The 22,137-nt window shown below is 41.8% G+C and overlaps 1 protein-coding gene across 3 annotated transcripts in view; it reads right to left on the bottom strand.

Moving 5' to 3' along the window:
* Echs1 (Enoyl-CoA hydratase, short chain 1) overlaps nt 1–22,137 on the bottom strand; it is an 80,325-nt gene that overhangs the window by 22,433 nt on the left and 35,755 nt on the right. For all 3 annotated transcript variants that reach the window (XM_071672672.1, XM_071672674.1, XM_071672673.1), the window contains exons 6-7: nt 11,086–11,153; nt 7,504–7,590 (exon numbers count right to left, since the gene is read on the bottom strand). In XM_071672672.1, coding sequence (XP_071528773.1) covers nt 7,525–7,590; nt 11,086–11,153 — 134 coding nt within the window. In that variant the 3' untranslated portion in view covers nt 7,504–7,524. The remainder of the gene's footprint in view (nt 1–7,503; nt 7,591–11,085; nt 11,154–22,137) is intronic.

Raw genomic sequence — 22,137 nt, 5'->3', positions numbered from 1 at the left:
GGTGGCAACGGGAATGGATGAAGGCAGCAAGTATAAATATGTACATGTGTATATATATGTATATGTATATGTATGTATTCGTTGAAATGTATAGGTATGTATATGTGTGTGTGTGAGCATTTATGCATATACATGTGTATTTGGGTAGACTGGGCCATTCTCTCGTCTGTTTCCTTGCGCTCCTTCACTGACGTGGGAGACGACAATTAAGTATAATAATAATATTAATAAAATAAATATATATTTTATTTATTTTGCTTTGTCGCTGTCTCCCGCGTTAGCGAGGTAGCGCACGGAAACAGACAAAAGAATGGCCCAACCCACCCACATACACATGCATATAAATACATGTCCACACACACCAATATACATACCTATACATCTCAACGTACACATATATATACATACACAGACATATACATATATACACATATACATAATTCATACTGTCTGCCTTTATTCATTCCTATCGCCTCCCCGCCACACATGAAATAAAAAAACCCTCCCCCCTCATGTGTGCGAGGTAGCGCTAGGAAGGGACAACAAAGGCCACATTCATTCACACTCAGTCTCTAGCTGTCATGTAATAATGCACCGAAACCATAGCTCCCTTTCCACATCCAGGCCCCACAGAACTTCCCATGGTTTACCTCAGACGCTTCACATGCCCTAGTTCAATTGACAGCACGTCGATCCCGGTATACACATCGTTCCAATTCACTCTATTCCTTGCATGACTTTCACCCTCCTGCATGTTCAGGCCCCGATCACTCAAAATCTTTTTCACTCCATCTTTCCACCTCCAATTTGGTCTTCCACTTCTCCTCATTCCCTCCACCTCTGACACATATATCCTCTTGGTCAATCTTTCCTCACTCATTCTCTCCATGTGCCCAAACCATTTCAAAACACCCTCTTCTGCTCTCTCAACCACGCTCTTTTTATTTCCACACATCTCTCTTACCCTTATGTTACTTACTCGATCAAACCACATTGTCCTCAAACATCTCATTTCCAGCACATCCACCCTCCTGCGCACAACTCTATCCATAGCCCACGCCTCGCAACCATACAACATTGTTGGAACCACTATTCCTTCAAACATACCCATTTTTGCTTTCCGAGATAATGTTCTCAACTTCCACACATTCTTCAAGGCTCCCAGGATTTTCGCCCCCTCCCCCACCCTATGATTCACTTCCGCTTCCATGGTTCCATCCACTGCCAGATCCACTCCCAGATATCTAAACCACTTTACTTCCTCCAGTTTTTCTCCATTCAAACTTACCTCCCAATTGACTTGACCCTCAACCCTACTGTACCTAATAACCTTGCTCTTATTCACATTTACTCTTAACTTTCTTCTTTCATATATATATATATATATATATATATATATATATATATATATATATATATATATATATATATATTTTTTTGCTTTGTCGCTGTCTCCCGCGTTTGCGAGGTAGCGCAAGGAAACAGACCAAAGAAATGGCCCAACCCACCCCCATACACATGTATATACATATGTCCACACACGCAAATATACATACCTACACAGCTTTCCATGGTTTACCCCAGACGCTTCACATGCCTTGATTCAATCCACTGACAGCATGTCAACCCCGGTATACCACATCGCTCCAATTCACTCTATTCCTTGCCCTCCTTTCACCCTCCTGCATGTTCAGGCCCCGATCACACAAAATCTTTTTCACTCCATCTTTCCACCTCCAATTAGGTCTCCCTCTTCTCCTCGTTCCCTCCACCTCCGACACATATATCTTCTTGGTCAATCTTTCCTCACTCATTCTCTCCATGTGACCAAACCATTTCAAAACACCCTCTTCTGCTCTCTCAACCACGCTCTTTTTATTACCACACATCTCTCTTACCCTTACGTTACTTACTCGATCAAACCACCTCACACCACACATTGTCCTCAAACATCTCATTTCCAGCACATCCATCCTCCTGCGCATAACTCTATCCATAGTCCACGCCTCGCAACCATACAACATTGTTGGAACCACTATTCCTTCAAACATACCCATTTTTGCTTTCCGAGATAATGTTCTCGACTTCCACACATTCTTCAAGGCTCCCAGAATTTTTGCCCCCTCCCCCACCCTATGATCCACTTCCGCTTCCATGTTTCCATCCGCTGCCAGATCCACTCCCAGATATCTAAAACACTTCACTTCCTCCAGTTTTTCTCCATTCAAACTCACCTCCCAATTGACTTGACCCTCAACCCTACTGTACCTAATAACCTTGCTCTTATTCACATTTACTCTTAACTTTCTTCTTTCACACACTTTACCAAACTCAGTCACCAGCTTCTGCAGTTTCTCACATGAATCAGCCACCAGCGCTGTATCATCAGCGAACAACAACTGACTCACTTCCCAAGCTCTCTCATCCCTAACAGACTTCATCCTTGCCCCTCTTTCCAAAACTCTTGCATTCACCTCCCTAACAACCCCATCCATAAACAAATTAAACAACCATGGAGACATCACACACCCCTGCTGCAAACCTATATATATATATATATATATATATATATATATATATTTTTTTTTTTTTTTTTTTTTAGCTTTGTCGCTGTCTCCCGCGTTTGCGAGGTAGCGCAAGGAAACAGACGAAAGAAATGGCCCAACCCACCCCCACACACATGTTTATACATACGTCCACACACGCAAATATACATACCTACACAACTTTCCATGGTTTACCCCAGACGCTTCACATGCCTTGATTCAATCCACTGACAGCACGTCAACCCCGGTATACCACATCGCTCCAATTCACTCTATTCCTTGCCCTCCTTTCACCCTCCTGCATGCTCAGGCCCCGATCACACAAAATCTTTTTCACTCCATCTTTCCACCTCCAATTTGGTCTCCCTCTTCTCCTCGTTCCCTCCACCTCCAACACATATATTCTCTTGGTCAATCTTTCCTCACTCATTCTCTCCATGTGCCCGAACCATTTCAAAACACCCTCTTCTGCTCTCTCAACCAGACTCTTTTTATTTCCACACATCTCTCTTACCCTTACGTTACTTACTCGATCAAACCACCTCACACCACACATTGTCCTCAAACATCTCATTTCCAGCACATCCATCCTCCTGCGCACAACTCTATCCATAGCCCACGCCTCGCAACCATACAACATTGTTGGAACCACTTTTCCTTCAAACATACCCATTTTTGCTTTCCGAGATAATGTTCTCGACTTCCACACATTCTTCAAGGCTCCCAGAATTTTCGCCCCCTCCCCCACCCTATGATCCACTTCCGCTTCCATGGTTCCATCCCCAGGGAGAATATATCATATATATATATATATATATATATATATGTGTAGGTATGTATATTTGCGTGTGTGGACGTGTGTATGTACATGTGTATGGGGGGGTTGGGCCGTTTCTTTCGTCTGTTTCCTTGCGCTACCTCGCAAACGCGGGAGACAGCGACGAGGTATAAAAAAAAAAAAAAAAAAAAAATATATATATATATATATATATATATATATATATATATATATATATATATATATATTATCCCTGGGGATAGGGGAGAAAGAATACTTCCCATGTATTCCCTGCGCGTCGCACAAGGCGACTAAAAGGGAAAGGAGCGGCGGGCTGGAAATCCTCCCCTCTCGTTTTTTTTTTAATTTTCCAAAAGAAGGAACAGAGAAGGGGGCCAGGTGAGGGTATTCCCTCAAAGGCCCTGTCCTCTGTTCTTAACGCTACCTCGTTATCGCGGGAAATGGCGAATAGTATGAAAAAAAAAAATATATGATATATACTTTCCACGCATTCCTCACGTGTCGTAGAAGGTGACTAAAGGGGACGGGAGCGGGGGTGCCAGAAACCTTCCCCTCTTTGTATTTTGACTTTCTAAAAGGGGAAACAGAAGGAGTCACGCGGGGAGTGCTCATCCTCCTCGAAGGCTCAGATCGGAGTGTCTAAATGTGTGTGGATGTAAGCAAGATGAGAAAAAAGGAGAGATAGTAGTGTTTGAGGAAAGGAACCTGGATGTTTTGGCTCTAAGTGAAAAGAAGCTCAAGGGTAAGGGGCAGAGTGGTTTGGGAATGTCTTGGGAGTAAAGTCAGGGGTTAGTGAGAGGACAAGAGCAAGGGGAGGAGTAGCACTACTCCTGAAACAGGAGTTGTAGGAGTATGTGATAGAGTGTAAGAAAGTAAATTCTAGATTGATATGGGTAAAACTGAAAGTTGATGGAGAGAGATGGGTGATTATTGGTGCATATGCACCAGGGCATGAGAAGAAAGATCATGAGAGGCAAGTGTTTTGGAAGCAGCTGAATGAGTGTGTTAGTGGTTTTGATGCACAAGACTGGGTTACAGTGATGGGTGATTTGAATGCAAAGGTGAGTAATGTGGCAGTTAAGGGAATAATTAGTATACATGGGGTGTTCAGTGTTGTAAATGGAAATGGTGAAGAGCTTGTAGGTTTATGTGCTGAAAAAGGACTGGTGATTGGGAATACCTGGTTTAAAAAGCGAGATATACATAAGTATACGTATGTAAATAGGAGAGATGGCCAGAGAGCGTTATTGGATTACGTGTTAATTGATAGGCGCATGAAAGAGAGACTTTTGGATGTTAATGTGCTGAGAGGTGCAACTGGTGGGATGTCTGATCAGGGCAAATGAGAGTTGGGGTGAGAGAGTATCATTAAATTTTAGGGAGAATAAAAAGATGTTTTGGAAGGAGGTAAATAAAGTGCGTAAGACAAGGGAGCAAATGGGAACTTCAGTGAAGGGGGCTAATGGGGAGGTGATAACAAGTAGTGGTGATATGAGAAGGAGATGGAGTGAGTATTTTGAAGGTTTGTTGAATGTGTTTGATGATGGAGTGGCATATATAGGGTGTTTTGGTCAAGGTGGTGTGCAAAGTGAGAGGGTTAGGGAAAATGATTTGGTAAACAGAGAAAAGGTAGTAAAAGCTTTGCGGAAGATGAAAGCTGGCAAGGCAGCAGGTTTGGATGGTATTGCAGTGGAATTTATTAAAAAAGGGGGTGACTGTATTGTTGACTGGTTGGTAAGGTTATTTAATGTATGTATGATTCATGGTGAGGTGCCTGAGGATTGGCAAAATGCTTGCATAGTGCCATTGTACAAAGGCAAAGGGGATAAGAGTGAGTGCTCAAATTACAGAGGTATAAGTTTCTTGAGTATTCCTGGGAAATTATATAGGAAGGTATTGATTGAGAGGGTGAAGGCATGTACAGAGCATCAGATTGGGGAAGAGCAGTGTGGTTTCAGAAGTGGTAGAGGATGTGTGGATCAGGTGTTTGCTTTGAAGAATGTATGTGAGAAATACTTAAAAAAGCAAATGGATTTGTATGTAGCATTTATGGATCTGGAGAAGGCATATGATAGAGTTGATAGAGATGCTCTGTGGAAGGTATTAAGAATATATGGTGTGGGAGGCAAGTTGATAGACGCAGTGAAAAGTTTTCATCGAGGATGTAAGGCATGTGTATGAGTAGGAAGAGAGGAAAGTGATTGGTTCTCAGTGAATGTAGGTTTGTGGCAAGGGTGTGTGATGTCTCCATGGTTGTTAAATTTGTTTATGGATGGGGTTGTTAGGGAGGTAAATGCAAGAGTTTTGGAAAGAGGGGCAAGTATGGAGTCTGTTGTGGATGAGAGAGCTTGGGAAGTGAGTCAGTTGTTCGCTGATGATACAGCGCCGGTGGCTGATTCATGTGAGAAACTGCAGAAGCTGGTGACTGAGTTTGGTAAAGTGTAAGAAAGAAGAAAGTTAAGAGTAAATGTGAATAAGAGCAAGGTTATTAGGTACAGTAGGGTTGAGGGTCAAGTCAACTGGGAGGTAAGTTTGAATGGAGAAAAACTGGAGGAAGTGAAGTGTTTTAGATATCTGGGAGTGGATCTGGCAGCGGATAGAACCATGGAAGCGGAAGTGAATCATAGGGTGGGGGAGGGGGCGAAAATTCTGGGAGCCTTGAAGAATGTTTGGAAGTCAAGAACATTATCTTGGAAAGCAAAAATGGGTATGTTTGAAGGAATAGTGGTTCCAACAATGTTGTATGGTTGCAAGGCGTGGGCTATGGATAGAATTGTGTGCAAGAGGGTGGATGTGCTGGAAATGAGATGTTTGAGGACAATATGTGGTGTGAGGTGGTTTGATTGAGTAAGTAATGTAAGGGTGAGAGAGATGTGTGGAAATAAAAAGAGTGTGGTTGAGAGAGCAGAAGAGGGTGTTTTGAAATGGTTTGGTCACATGGAGAGAATGAGTGAGGAAAGATTGACCAAGAGGATATATGTGTCAGAGGTGGGGGGAACAAGGAGAAGTGGGAGACCAAACTGGAGGTGGAAAGATGGAGTGAAAAAGATTTTGAGTGATCGGGGCCTGAACATGTAGGAGGATGAAAAGCGGGCAAGGAATAGAGTGAACTGGAACGATGTGGTATACCGGGGTCGACATGCTGTCAATGGATTGAACCAGGGCATGTGAAGAGTCTGGGGCAAACCATGGAAAGTTCTGTGGGACCTGGATGTGGAAAGGGAGCTGTGGTTTCGGTGAATTATTACATGACAGCTAGAGACTGAGTGTGACCGAATGTGGCCTTTGTTGTCTTTTCCTAGTGCTACCTTGCACACATGCAGGGGGAGGGGGTTGTCATTTCATGTGTGGTGGGGTGGCAACGGGAATGAATAAGGGCAGACTGTATTAATTATGTACCTGTGTATATATGTATATATCTGTGTGTGTATATATATGTATACGCTGTGATGTATAGGTATGTTTATGTGCATGTGTGGACGTGTATGTATATACATGTGTATGTGGGTGGGTTGGGCCATTCTTTTGTCTGTTTCCTAGCGCTACCTCGCTAATGCGGGAGACAGCGACAAATTATAATAAAAAAAAATATATATATATACATACATACACAGACATATACAAATATACACATGTACATATTCATAGTTGCTGCCTTCATCCATTCTGGTCGCCACAAATGAAATGACACCCCCATTCCCCTAGCGCGTGCAAGGTAGTGCTAGGAAAGGACAACAAAGGCCACATTCGTTCACACTCAGTCTCTAGCTGTCATGTGTGATGCACCGGAACCACAGTTCCCTTCCCACATCCAGGCCCCACAAAACTTTCCATGGTTTACCCCAGACACTTCACATGCCCTTTGGTAAACACATGATAGTCCAAGATTGTCTTGGACAATCACGTGTTTACCAAATGTTTAAGAATGTTTAAGAAATGGATATAATAAAATGGAGTAGGCTTGCCTTCACTGAATATAGCCACACTGATGGAAAAGGAGTAAAGCTTGCATTCTTTCACTTCACAATGTACTATTTATCTATTTATATCTCTGATGCCCATTCCCTCTTGGAACTCCCTTAAGATGGTGGCCAAAGCAAAAGAATTTCACAATGCACAAAATCTAATTACATATGAGATAATTACCTATCTCCTTACCTTAATTAGTTAAATTGGAATCTAATTATCAGAGAAACTGGGTTTCCTCTTCTCCACAAATGCTGTCATACCTTCAGCACGATCATTCTGGAAAGCACAAATTATATGACAAGGCTTCTAGAAGAAAACAATCATGATTCAATACCTCATACATATATAATAATTCCCATAGTATTATGGGTTAGGGAAAATGATTTGGTAAACAGAGAAGAGGTAGTGAAAGCTTTGCGGAAGATGAAAGCCGGCAAGGCAGCAGGTTTGGATGGTATTGCAGTGGAATATATTAAAAAAGGGGGTGACTGTATTGTTGACTGGTTGGTAAGGTTATTTAATGTATGTATGACTCATGGTGAGGTGCCTGAGGACTGGTGGAATGCGTGCATAGTGCCATTGTACAAAGGCAAAGGGGATAAGAGTGAGTGCTCAAATTACAGAGGTATAAGTTTGTTGAGTATTCCTGGTAAATTATATGGGAGGGTATTGATTGAGAGGGTGAAGGCATGTACAGAGCATCAGATTGGGGAAGAGCAGTGTGGTTTCAGAAGTGGTAGAGGATGTGTGGATCAGGTGTTTGCTTTGAAGAATGTATGTGAGAAATACTTAGAAAAGCAAATGGATTTGTATGTAGCTTTTATGGATCTGGAGAAGGCATATGATAGAGTTGATAGGGATGCTCTGTGGAAGGTATTAAGAATATATGGTGTGGGAGGAAAGTTGTTAGAAGCAGTGAAAAGTTTTTATCGAGGATGTAAGGCATGTGTACGTGTAGGAAGAGAGGAAAGTGATTGGTTCTCAGTGAATGTAGGTTTGCGGCAGGGGTGTGTGATGTCTCCATGGTTGTTTAATTTGTTTATGGATGGGGTTGTTAGGGAGGTAAATGCAAGAGTTTTGGAAAGAGGGGCAAGTATGAAGTCTGTTGGGGATGAGAGAGCTTGGGAAGTGAGTCAGTTGTTGTTCGCTGATGATACAGTGCTGGTGGCTGATTCATGTGAGAAACTGCAGAAGCTGGTGACTGAGTTTGGTAAAGTGTGTGGAAGAAGAAAGTTAAGAGTAAATGTGAATAAGAGCAAGGTTATTAGGTACAGTAGGGTTGAGGGTCAAGTCAATTGGGAGGTGAGTTTGAATGGAGAAAAACTGGAGGAAGTGAAGTGTTTTAGATATCTGGGAGTGGATCTGGCAGCGGATGGAAACATGGAAGCGGAAGTGGATCATAGGGTGGGGGAGGGGGCGAAAATTCTGGGGGCCTTGAAGAATGTGTGGAAGTCGAGAACATTATCTCGGAAAGCAAAAACGGGTATGTTTGAAGGAATAGTGGTTCCAACAATGTTGTATGGTTGCAAGGCGTGGGCTATGGATAGAGTGGTGCGCAGGAGGATGGATGTGCTGGAAATGAGATGTTTAAGGACAATGTGTGGTGTGAGGTGGTTTGATCGAGTGAGTAACGTAAGGGTAAGAGAGATGTGTGGAAATAAAAAGAGCGTGGTTGAGAGAGCAGAAGAGGGTGTTTAGAAGTGGTTTGGGCACATGGAGAGAATGAGTGAGGAAAGATTGCCCAAGAGGATATATGTGTCGGAGGTGGAGGGAACGAGGAGAAGAGGGAGACCAAATTGGAGGTGGAAAGATGGAGTGAAAAAGATTTTGTGTGATCGGGGCCTGAACATGCAGGAGGGTGAAAGGAGGGCAAGGAATAGAGTGAATTGGAGCGATGTGGTATACCGGGGTTGACGTGCTGTCAGTGGATTGAATCAAGGCATGTGAAGCGTCTGGGGTAAACCATGGAAAGCTGTGTAGGTATGTATATTTGCATGTGTGGACGTATGTATATACATGTGTATGGGGGGGGTTGGGCCATTTCTTTCGTCTGTTTCCTTGCGCTACCTCGCAAACGCGGGAGACAACGACAAAGTATAATAAATAAATAATTATGATGCCAACCCAAGACCCTTTCACTGGGCTTCTTTAGCCTAAAAGGTACACTCTGTGCTATATAGGAACAAGAATATGACTGATTCCTTTGGAACAAGATGATCCTCAATTGGACTCTATTCCCATCAACTAACAGTGATAAACAATCTTCCTAATGATGGCTTGTCTATAGTGTAAACCACTTGCAGTCTCTCTCCTTCTCTCTCTCTCTCCCATACTAGTTTGAATTTCACATCACAGTAAAGTAACATGAGGTAAACATGACTAAATCTAAGAAGAAAAATTCTCACTTAGCTTCTTCCTCTGTTCCTTCATTTAGAAAGTAATGAAGATATAAAAAAGCAGCAAACAAGACAAAAACAGTTGTCAGAACAATCACTGGCTGCCTAGCAACCACAACACAAATACTTAACACCTTCACAATGAAACAAAGATCCACCAAATACAGTCTCACCTCAACATGCTTCGCACTTGGTTCTATGTAACAGTATTAGAACCCTTCCACCCAAACCACTCCATAACTAACCACCAACCCACAAGTGGAAATAAAAAGCTTATGCCTAATTGCCTTACACACTGGTACCCTCTACTCAGAAATCCCACTATCCCCAACAATTATAACAATGGCAAAACACATACACAATGAAATGGCCTGACATGCACTAAACATGTGACTCCCAACTCAGTTTTAAATTCCCAATCACCAGATGTACACCCAACACAAACCACTCTCCCTGGACAAGCATGAGTCGCACTCTACTTGTTTTTGTGCTCAAGACGTCATCCATCACTACACTAGAAGCAACACTTCAGCATATCCTAAGACCCTTCACGACGACAATGCAACTACCACAAAGAAAAGACCAACCACTTACTTCTGAAATACCCTGCAAAATGATGCACACAAAACAACAATTTATGAACTGGTGCTGACTGGTGGACATGGCCAGCATCCTGAGTGCTGCAGGAGCCCCATAAGGATAGAAAGAACTCCTGGTGCAGTATGTAAGGTAAAGTGTGTATGTGAGTATGATTATATAATGAGTAAGTAGTGAACAGGTAAGAGAGATGTGTGGCAATGAAAAGAGTGTGGTTGAGAGAGAAGAAGAGGGTGTGTTGAAATGGTTTGGACATATGGAGAAAATGAGGGAAGAAAGATTGACAAAGAGGATATATGTGTCAGAAGTGGAGGGATGGAACAAGGAGAAGTGGAGGACCAAATTGGAGGTGGAAAGATGAAGTGAAAAAGATTTTGAGCGATCGGGGCCTGAACATACAGGAGGGTGAAAGGCATGCAAGGAACAGAAAGAATTGGAACGATGTGGTATACCGGGGTCAACATACTGTCAATGGATTGAACCAGGGCATGTGAAGCGTCTGGGGTAAACCATGGAAAGTTTTGTGGGGCCTGGAAGTGGAAAGGAGCTATGGTTTCGGTGCATCAAACATGGCAGCTAGAGACCGAGTGTGAACGAATGTGGCCTTTGTTGTCTCTTCCTAGTGCTACTTCATGCACCAGGTATGCACCTATAGTGTAACCTCAAGCAGCCAGAATCCAATAAAACCAGTCTTGCCATGAAACTTTAAAAATATACTTAAAATAAAAAAATATCAGCATCTATTCCAAAACCCAAATTAAAAAGATGTTATACTCACTGTGGCAAAGGTACTATGGAAAAACCTCTTCTCAAAGTGCAGACCTTCACTTAAGGACATCTCAAATGCTGCAAGTACACATTAAATTAGATATATGTACATGAAGCTAACATTGTTAAGTACATTAAGATACGTACAAAATCATTACTCATCTTACCTATAACATGTTTAACTTTTCCCACAATCATACAGACCAACATAACTGTCTTCCTACTTACACCATGTTGCCTTTCCCTAAATACATAATAAAATTCTCCTCTTATTTACATTATGTTGCCTTTCCCTACAAGCATACATTATATAATTCTCTACCAACCTACATGATGTTGCCTTTCAATACAATTATACTGAAAAACATAATTATCTTCCTACCTACACCGTGTTGCCTTTCATACAATCAAACATACTGACACAGTTTAATTCTTCCTCTAACATTCTGACTACTAAGTGGTTACATTTTCTTAAGTAACAGCAAGATTCATTCTGTTAAGTTGTGAATATACACACTGCAACACTGTGGACAGATATAACACAGCATAAACAAACAAAAGTACAAAATGGAGATACAGCACAAGATGGACAGACAAAGTACAAGAAGGACAGACACAGTACATGTACGTATAAATGCTGCATACAGTCGCTCTTCTACTTATGTACATGCTTCAGACAGAGCACCTTCTACTCATATAAATGACTCAGAAATGTTTCAGTGTCTCTTCTAATTACATAAAATCTTCAGAAACTGTTTCCTGCAGAACTTTACAACTGTATTAATCTTAGTGCAAAAAAGTATGGTCTACACTCACTATGTCCCTTCCTAAACCCATCTTCTTCACCAACAATGGGGACATCAATCCTTTTAAGACAATTTATCACTATTGTACCAAACACTTTGATACCTAAAGTCAGTATTACACTGTAGTATTTGCAACCACTTTTACTTCCTTTTCCTTTGTATGATGGAAAAATTAATGCCTTCACTTACTCATCAGGCGACCGATTACACTCTCATATTTCAGAACCCACTTTCCATATCCACTCCATGGCAGTTTCACTTACATTGAAACACCTCCCTCACCATTCCTTGTACTGCCCTAGCTTTTCCATACTTTAAGAGATTTGTTGCTCTCTCTCTCTCTCTCTCTCTCTCTCTCTCTCTCTCTCTCTCTCTCTCTCTCTCTCTCTCTCTCTCTCTCTTTTACTTCTATTCCTATTATACCAAGAGAAACATCTATCTATCATTTCCATTCAGTTCTGTAAAATAATCTTTCCATCTCTTAAACTTCATCCTTTGTTAATAGCATTCTCTCACAACTATCCAACCCCCTCTAACTCCTTACATTTATATCCCATCTCCTTTTACTACTTTCTTCCATAATAGTTTGTTATTCCTTAAATTCCCAGTTCTTTCTCTCCAATCATCCTAATTTGCTTTCCCTTTATTCACTACATACCAACTTTTTATATTCAAGACTTCATATTGTACACTCTCTTCCCTCTATTCATCACTATTTTCAAACAGGTCTAGCTTCTTCCAAACCCTCTTTTTCTCCACAATCAATTTTTCAAACCTTCATTCCACTAGCTGTATCTCTTTTTATACAACCTATACACACCTGTATCCCTCTTTATACAACCTATACACACCTGTATCCCTCTTTATACAACCTATACACACCTGTATCTCTCTTTATACAACCTATACACACCTGTATCTCTCTTTATACAACCTATACACACCTGTATCTCTCTTTATACAACCTATACACACCTGTATCTCTCTTTATACAACCTATACACACCTGTATCTCTCTTTATACAACCTATACACACCTGTATCTCTCTTTATACAACCTATACACACCTGTATCTCTCTTTATACAACCTATACACACCTGTATCCCTCTTTATACAACCTATACACACCTGTATCTCTTTATACAACCTATACACACATGTATCTCTCTTTATACAACCTATACACACCTGTATCTCTCTTTATGCAACATATACACACCTGTATCTCTCTTTATATGACCTATACACACCTTTGTAGCAGCCTTAAATACTGCATTCCTAAACTAGCACAAAATCACTTCAATATCACCTTGTACTGTTCTGGATCCTTAAAGTTTTTTTGTTAACTTCCATCAAATATTAAATTTCATACCTTCATTACTGAACTTTGCTATATTCATCCTTGTTATCTAATCATTTAAGCTATGTATCATCTACAATAAACTGTTAACCACTGTACTACTATCATATAAACTAACAATTCCCCCCCATCCTACTCCTGGTCTGCACACTACCTATTGTATTCCTTTTTACCAGAAAAAATTTCATACTCTCCTCTATCATCCCTGTGTTTCCTCTATGTGTATCTATGAACATCTTTAGGCTTAAAGTATATTTTAGCAACACTGATGCCTAATGATGCACACAATCCATGTATTCTTTCACCAATGCCACTTGCACATGGAACCCCATTCTCATCCATCAATCCCTCCTTTGCTGTGTCCCCATCCATATGTGATTCTAAATCATCCTTAACCTCATCTCTGTGGTGCATGTGAGGCCATTACAGGCATTCTTCACCTCTTGAACTTGATCTTTAGAATTAATAATCTTGCAATGAAGCATATTTTCAACCCACATACCCTTCATTAAAAATGCTATACCTTCTCTTATATAACCATCTGCATCATCATGAAGGCCCAAATTCACATCCTTCATTCCAATCCACTCAGAGGTCCTGCTAACTCTCAGCCTTATTTAATACAAAACCAACAAGTCTAATTTTCCACTTCTAAAAGTATCTTACAACTTAACACTTCTTACATACAATACAGTATTCATTCGTCTTTCATTCCACTCACCATGTTAACTGGCATCTTTGGTCAAATGTAGTAGCAAATTATGTCCAAATAATGGCTAATTCAGGTAAAGAAATAAATCAAGAGAAATAGAATGAGAAAGATTAACAAGTAGGATATATGTGTCAGAGCTGAAGGGAACATGGAGAAACAGAAGACCTTTGATGATGGAGTGAAAAAGATTTTGAGCAATCGGGGCCTGAACATACAGGTGGGTGAGAGGCATGCAAGGAACAGAGTGAATAAGAAGAATGTGGTATACCAGAGTCAACTTGCTGTCAATGGACTGAACCAGGGCATGTGAAGTGTCTGGAGTAAACCATGGAAAGGTCTGTGGGGCATGGATGTGGATAGGGAGCTGTGGTTTCGGTGCATTACACACAACAGCTAGAGACTGAAGTGTGAATGGATGTAGCCTTTTTTGTCTGTTTTCCTGGTGCTACCTCCCTGAAGCAGGGGGTAGCGATGCAATTTCCTGTAGGGATGGGTAGCGGCAGGAATGGATGAAGGCAAACAAGTATGAATATGTACATGTGTATATGTATCTATGGGTATGTATATGTATATATATGTATATATGCATGTATGGGAGTTTATGTATATATATATATATATATATATATATATATATATATATATATGGAGAGAATGAGTGAGGAAAGATTGACCAAGAGGATATAAGTGTCAGAGGTGGAGGGAACAAGAAGTGGGAGACCAAACTGGAGGTGGAAAGATGGAGTGAAAGGGATTTTGAGTGATCGGGGCCTGAACATGCAGGAGGGTGAAAAGCGTGCAAGGAATAGAGTGAATTGGAACGATGTGGTATACCGGGGTCAATGTGCTGTCAATGGATTGAACCAGGGCATGTGAAGCATCTGGGGTAAACCATGGAAAGTTCTGTGGGGTCTGGATGTGGAAAGGGAGCTGTGGTTTCGGTGCATTATTATATGACAGCTAGAGAGTGAGTGTGAATGAATGTTGCCTTTGTTGTCTTTTCCTAGCGCTACCTTACACACATGAGGGGGGGAGGAGTTTGTTATTTCATGTGTGGCGAGGTGGCGATGGGAATGAATAAAGGCAGACTATGAATTATGTACAAGTGTATATATCTATATGTCTGTGTGTGTATATATATGTATACATTGAGATGTATAGATATGTATATTTGCGTATGTGGACGTGTATGTATATACATGTGTATGTGGGTGGGTTGGGCCATTCTTTCGTCTGTTTTCTTGCGCTACCTCACTAATGCGGGAGACAGCGACAAAGCAAAATAATAATAATAATAAAAAAAATGTATATTTTGCAGGGAAATAATGCAAATGAGTGGGAGATGTATAAAAGAAAGAGACAGATGGTCAAGAGAAAGGTGCAAGAGGTGAAAGAGAGGGCAAATGAGAGTTGGGGTGAGAGAGTATCATTAAATTTTAGGGAAAATAAAAATATGTTTTGGAAGGAAGTAAATAAAGTGCATAAGACAAGGGAACAAATGGGAATTTCAGTGAAGGGGGCTAATGGGCTAATGGGGAGGAGATAAGAAATAGTGGTGATGTGAGAAGGAGATGGAGTGAGTATTTTGAAGGTTTGTTGAATGTGTTTGATGACAGAGTGGCAGATATAGGGTGTTTTGGTCGAGGTGGTGTGCAAAGTGAGGGGGTAGGGAAAATTATTTGGTAAACAGAGAAGAGGTAGTAAAAGCTTTGCGGATGATGAAATCCGGCAAGGAAGCGGGTTTGGATGGTATTGCAGTGGAATTTATTAAAAAAGGGGGTGACTGTATTGTTGACTGGTTGGTAAGGTTATTTAATGTATGTATGATTCATGGTGAGGTGCCTGAGGATTGGCGGAATGCTTGCATAGTGCCATTGTACAAAGGCAAAGGGGACAAAGGTGAGTGCTCAAATTACAGAGGTATAAGTTTGTTGAGAGGTATAAGTTTGTTGAGGCATGTACAAAGCATCAGATTGGGGAAGAGCAGTGTGGTTTCAGAAGTGGTAGAGGATGTGTGGATCTGGTGTTTGCTTTGAAGAATGTATGTGAGAAATACTTAGAAAAGCAAATGGATTTGTATGTAGCATTTATGGATCTGGAGAAGGCATATGATAGAGCTGATAGAGATGCTCTGTGGAAGGTATTAAGAATATATGGTGTGGGAGGCAAGTTGTTTGAGGCAGTAAAAAGTTTTTATCGAGGATGTAAGACGTGTACGTGTAGGAAGAGAGGTAAGTGATTGGTTCTCAGTGAATGTAGGTTTGCAACAGGGGTGTGTAATGTCTCCGTGGTTGTTTAATTTGTTTATGGATGGGGTTGTTAGGGAAGTGAATGCAAGAGTTTTGGAAAGAGGGGCAAGTATGCAGTCTGTTGTGGATGAGAGAGCTTGGGAAGTGAGTCAGTTGTTGTTCGCTGATGATACAGCGCTGGTGGCTCATTCGTGTGAGAAAGTGCAGAAGCTGGTGACTGAGTTTGGTAAAGTGTGTGAAAGAAGAAAGTTAAGAGTAAATGTGAATAAGAGCAAGGTCATTAGGTACAGTAGGGTTGAGGTCCAAGTCAATTGGGAGGTAAGTTTGAATGGAGAAAAACTAGAGGAAGTGAAATGTTTTAGATATCTGGGAGTGGATTTGGCAGCGGATGGAACCATGGAAGCAGAAGTGAATCATAGGGTGGGGGAGGGGGGCAAAAATTCTGGGAGCCTTGAAGAATGTGTGGAAGTCGAGAACATTATCTCAGAAAGCAAAAATGGGTATGTTTGAAGGAATAGTGGTTCCAACAATGTATGGCTTCGAGGCATGGGCTATGGATAGAGTTGTGCACAGGAGGGTGGATGTGCTGGAAATGAGATGTTTGAGGACAATATGTGGTGTGAGGTGGTTTGATCGAGTAAGTAATAATAGGGTAAGAGAGATGTGTGGTAATAAAAAGAGTGTGGTTGAGCAGCAGAAGAGGGTGTTTTGAAATGGTTTGGTCACATGGAGAGAATGAGTGAGGAAAGATTGACAAAGAGGATATATGTGTCAGAGGTGGAGGGAACGAGGAGAAGTGGGAGACCAAATTGGAGGTGGAAAGATGGAGTGAAAAAGATTTTGAGTGATCAGGGCCTAAACATGCAGGAGGGTGAAAGGCGTGCAAGGAATAGAGTGAATTGGAACGATGTGTTATACCGGGGTTGACGTGCTGTCAGTGGATTGAATCAGGGCATGTGAAGTGTCTGGGGTAAACCATGGAAAGCTGTGTGGGGCCTGGATGTGGAAAGGGAGCTGTGGTTTCGGGCATTATTGCATGACAGCTAGAGACTGAGTGTGAACGAATGAGGCCTTTGTTGTCTTTTCCTAGCGCTACTCCACACACATGGGGGGGAGGGGGATGGTATTCCATGTGAGGTGAGGTGGCGATGGGAATGTATAAAGGCAGACAGTGTGAATTGTGTGCATGGGTATATATATGTATGTGTCTGTGTGTGTATATATATGTGTACATTGTGATGTATAGGTATGTATATTTACGTGTGTATATACATGTGTATGGGGGTGGGTTGGGCCATTTCTTTCGTCTCTTTCCTTGCGCTACCTCGCAAACGCGGGAGACAGCGACAAAGCAAAATAAATAAATTTTTTTTTTCCTTTGTCGCTGTCTCCCGCGTTTGCGAGGTAGCGCAAGGAAACAGACGAAAGAATTGGCACAACCCACCCCCATACACAACGTACACACACACACGCCCACACACACAAATATACATACCTATACATCTCAATGTACACATATATATACACACACAGACACATACATATATACCCATGCACACAATTTACACTGCCCGCCCCTATTCATTTCCATCGCCACCTCGCCACACATGGAATACCATCCCCCTCCCCCCTCATGTGTGCGAGGTAGCACTAGAAAAAGACAACAAAGGCCCCATTCGTTCACACTCAGTCTCCAGCTGTCATGCAATAATCCCCGAAACCACAGCTCCCTTTCCACATCCAGGCCCCACACAACTTTCCATGGTTTACCCCAGATGCTTCACATGCCCTGATTCACTCCACTGACAGCACGTCAACCCCGGTATACCACATCGATCCAATTCACTCTATTCCTTGCCCGCCTTTCACCCTCCTGCATGTTCAGGCCCCGATCACTCAAAATCTTTTTCACTCCATCTTTCCACCTCCAATTTGGTCTCCCACTTCTCCTCGTTCCCTCCACCTCCGACACATATATCCTCTTGGTCAATCTTTCCTCACTCATTCTCTCCATGTGACCAAACCATTTCAAAACACCCTCTTCTGCTCTCTCAACCACACTCTTTTTATTTCCACACATCTCTCTTACCCTTACATTACTTACTCGATCAAACCACCTCACACCACACATTGTCCTCAAACATCTCATTTCCAGCACATCCACCCTCCTGCGCACAACTCTATCCATAGCCCACGCCTCGCAACCATACAACATTGTTGGAACCACTATTCCTTCAAACATACCCATTTTTGCTTTCCGGGATAATGTTCTCGACTTCCACACATTCTTCAAGGCTCCCAGGATTTTCGCCCCCTCCCCCACCCTATGATTCACTTCCGCTTCCATGGTTCCATCCGCTGCCAGATTTATTTACATTTATTTTGCTTTGTCGCTGTCTCCTGCGTTAGTGAGGTAGCGCAAGGAAACAGACAGAAGAATGGCCCACCTCACCCACATACATGTGTATATACATACACATCCACACATGTAAATATACATACCTATACATCTCAGCGTATACATATATATACACACACACACAAATACATATATATACATGTACATAATTCATACTGTCTGCCTTTATTCCTTCCCATTGCCACCTCGCCACACATGAAATAACAACCCCTCCCCCTTCATGTGTGCGAGGTAGCGCTAGGAAAACACAACCAAGACCACATTCGTTCACACTCAGTCTCTAGCTGTCATGTAATAATGCACTGAAACCACAGATCTCTTTCCACATCCAGGCCCCACAGAACTTTCCATGGTTTACCCCAGACGCTTCACATGCCCTGGTTCAATCCATTGACAGTACGTCGACCCCGGTATACCACATCGTTCCAATTCACTCTATTCCTTGCACGCCTTTCACCCTCCTGCATGTTTAGGCCCCGATCACTCAAAATCTTTTTCACTCCATCTTTCCACCTCCAATTTGGTCTCCCACTTCTCCTCGTTCCCTCCACCTCTGACACACACACACACACACACACACACACACATATATATATATATATATATATATATATATATATATATATATATATATATATTATCCCTGGGGATAGGGGAGAAAGAATACTTCCCACGTATTCCCTGCGTGTCATAGAAGGCGACTAAAAGGGGAGGGAGCGGGGGGCTGGAAATCCTCCCCTCTCGTTTTTTTTTAATTTTCCAAAAGAGGGAACAGAGAATTGGGCCAGGTGAGGGTATTCCCGCAAAGGCCCAGTCCTCTGTTCTTAACGCTACCTCGCTAATGCAGGAAATGGCGAATAGTTTGAAAGAAAAAAGTATATATATATATATATTGTACAAAGGCAAAGGGGATAAGAGTGAGTGCTCAAATTACAGAGGTATAAGTTTGTTGAGTATTCCTGGCAAATTATATGGGAGGGTATTGATTGAGAGGGTGAAGGCATGTACAGAGCATCAGATTGGGGAAGAGCAGTGTGGTTTCAGAAGTGGTAGAGGATGTGTGGATCAGGTGTTTGCTTTGAAGAATGTATGTGAGAAATACTTAGAAAAGCAAATGGATTTGTATGTAGCATTTATGGATCTGGAGAAGGCATATGATAGAGTTGATAGAGATGCTCTGTGGAAGGTATTAAGAATATATGGTGTGGGAGGCAAGTTGTTAGAAGCAGTGAAAAGTTTTTATTGAGGATGTAAGGCATGTGTACGTGTAGGAAGAGAGGAAAGTGATTGGTTCTCAGTGAATGTAGGTTTGCGGCAGGGGTGTGTGATGTCTCCATGGTTGTTTAATTTGTTTATGGATGGGGTTGTTAGGGAGGTGAATGCAAGAGTTTTGGAAAGAGGGGCAAGTATGAAGTCTGTTGGGGATGAGAGAGCTTGGGAAGTGAGTCAGTTGTTGTTCGCTGATGATACAGCGCTGGTGGCTGATTCATGTGAGAAACTGCAGAAGCTGGTGACTGAGTTTGGTAAAGTGTGTGAAAGAAGAAAGTTAAGAGTAAATGTGAATAAGAGCAAGGTTATTAGGTACAGTAGGGTTGAGGGTCAATTCAATTGGGAGGTGAGTTTGAATGGAGAAAAACTGGAGGAAGTGAAGTGTTTTAGATATCTGGGAGTGGATCTGGCAGCGGATGGAACCATGGAAGCGGAAGTGGATCATAGGGTGGGGGAGGGGGCGAAAATTCTGGGAGCCTTGAAGAATGTGTGGAAGTCAAGAACATTATCTCGGAAAGCAAAAATGGGTATGTTTGAAGGAATAGTGGTTCCAACAATGTTGTATGGTTGCGAGGCGTGGACTATGGATAGAGTTGTGCGCAGGAGGATGGATGTGCTGGAAATGAGATGTTTGAGGACAATGTGTGGTGTGAGGTGGTTTGATCGAGTAAGTAACGTAAGGGTAAGAGAGATGTGTGGAAATAAAAAGAGCGTGGTTGAGAGAGCAGAAGAGGGTGTTTTGAAATGGTTTGGTCACAAGGAGAGAATGAGTGAGGAAAGATTGACCAAGAGGATATATGTGTCGGAGGTGGAGGGAACGAGGAGAAGAGGGAGACCAAATTGGAGGTGGAAAGATGGAGTGAAAAAGATTTTGTGTGATCGGGGCCTGAACATGCAGGAGGGTGAAAGGAGGGCAAGGAATAGAGTGAATTGGAGCGATGTGGTATACCGGGGTTGACGTGCTGTCAGTGGATTGAATCAAGGCATGTGAAGCGTCTGGGGTAAACCATGGAAAGCTGTGTAGGTATGTATATTTGTGTGTGTGGACGTATGTATATACATGTGTATGGGGGTGGGTTGGGCCATTTCTTTCGTCTGTTTCCTTGCGCTACCTCGCAAACGCGGGAGACAGCGACAAAGCAAAAAAAAAAATATATATATATATATATATATATATATATATATATATATATATATATATATATATATATATATATGTATAATTTTCCAAAAGAGGGAACAGAGAAGGGGGCCAGGTGAGGATATTCCCTCAAAGGCCCAATCCTCTGTTCTCAACGCTACCTCGCTAATGCAGGAAATGGCGAATAGTATGAAAAAGATATATATATATATATATATATATATATATATATATATATATATATATATATATATATATATATATATGAGTGGATGGGCCATTCTTCGTCTGTTTCCTGGGGCTACCTCACTGAGGTAGCCCCAGGAAATGTCAGTGGATTGAATCAAGGCATGTGAAGCGTCTGGGGTAAACCATGGAAAGCTGTGTAGGTATGTATATTTGTGTGTGTGGACGTATGTATATACATGTGTATGGCGGTGGGTTGGGCCATTTCTTTCGTCTGTTTCCTTGTGCTACCTCGCAAACGCGGGAGACAGCGACAAAGCAAAAAAAAAAAAAAAAAATATATATATATATATGTATAATTTTCCAAAAGAGGGAACAGAGAAGGGGGCCAGGTGAGGATATTCCCTCAAAGGCCCAATCCTCTGTTCTCAACGCTACCTCGCTAATGCAGGAAATGGCGAATAGTATGAAAAAGATATATATATATATATATATATATATATATATATATATATATATATATATATATATATATATATATATATATATATATATATATATATATATATATTTTTTTTATACCTCGTCGCTGTCTCCCGCGTTTGCGAGGTAGCGCAAGGAAACAGACGAAAGAAATGGCCCAACCCCCCCCCATACACATGTACATACACACGTCCACACACGCAAATATACATACCTACACAACTTTCCATGGTTTACCCCGGACGCTTCACATGCCTTGATTCAATCCACTGACAGCACGTCAACCCCTGTATACCACATCGCTCCAAATCACTCTATTCCTTGCCCTCCTTTCACCCTCCTGCATGTTCAGGCCCCGATCACACAAAATCCTTTTCACTCCATCTTTCCACCTCCAATTTGGTCTCCCTCTTCTCCTCGTTCCCTCCACCTCCG

Source organism: Panulirus ornatus, chromosome 17 (genome assembly GCF_036320965.1).
Source record: "Panulirus ornatus isolate Po-2019 chromosome 17, ASM3632096v1, whole genome shotgun sequence".
NCBI classification, from domain to species: domain Eukaryota; kingdom Metazoa; phylum Arthropoda; class Malacostraca; order Decapoda; family Palinuridae; genus Panulirus; species Panulirus ornatus.
Note: the sequence above shows the minus strand (reverse complement) of the source record. Positions and strands in the feature narration are given on the sequence as shown.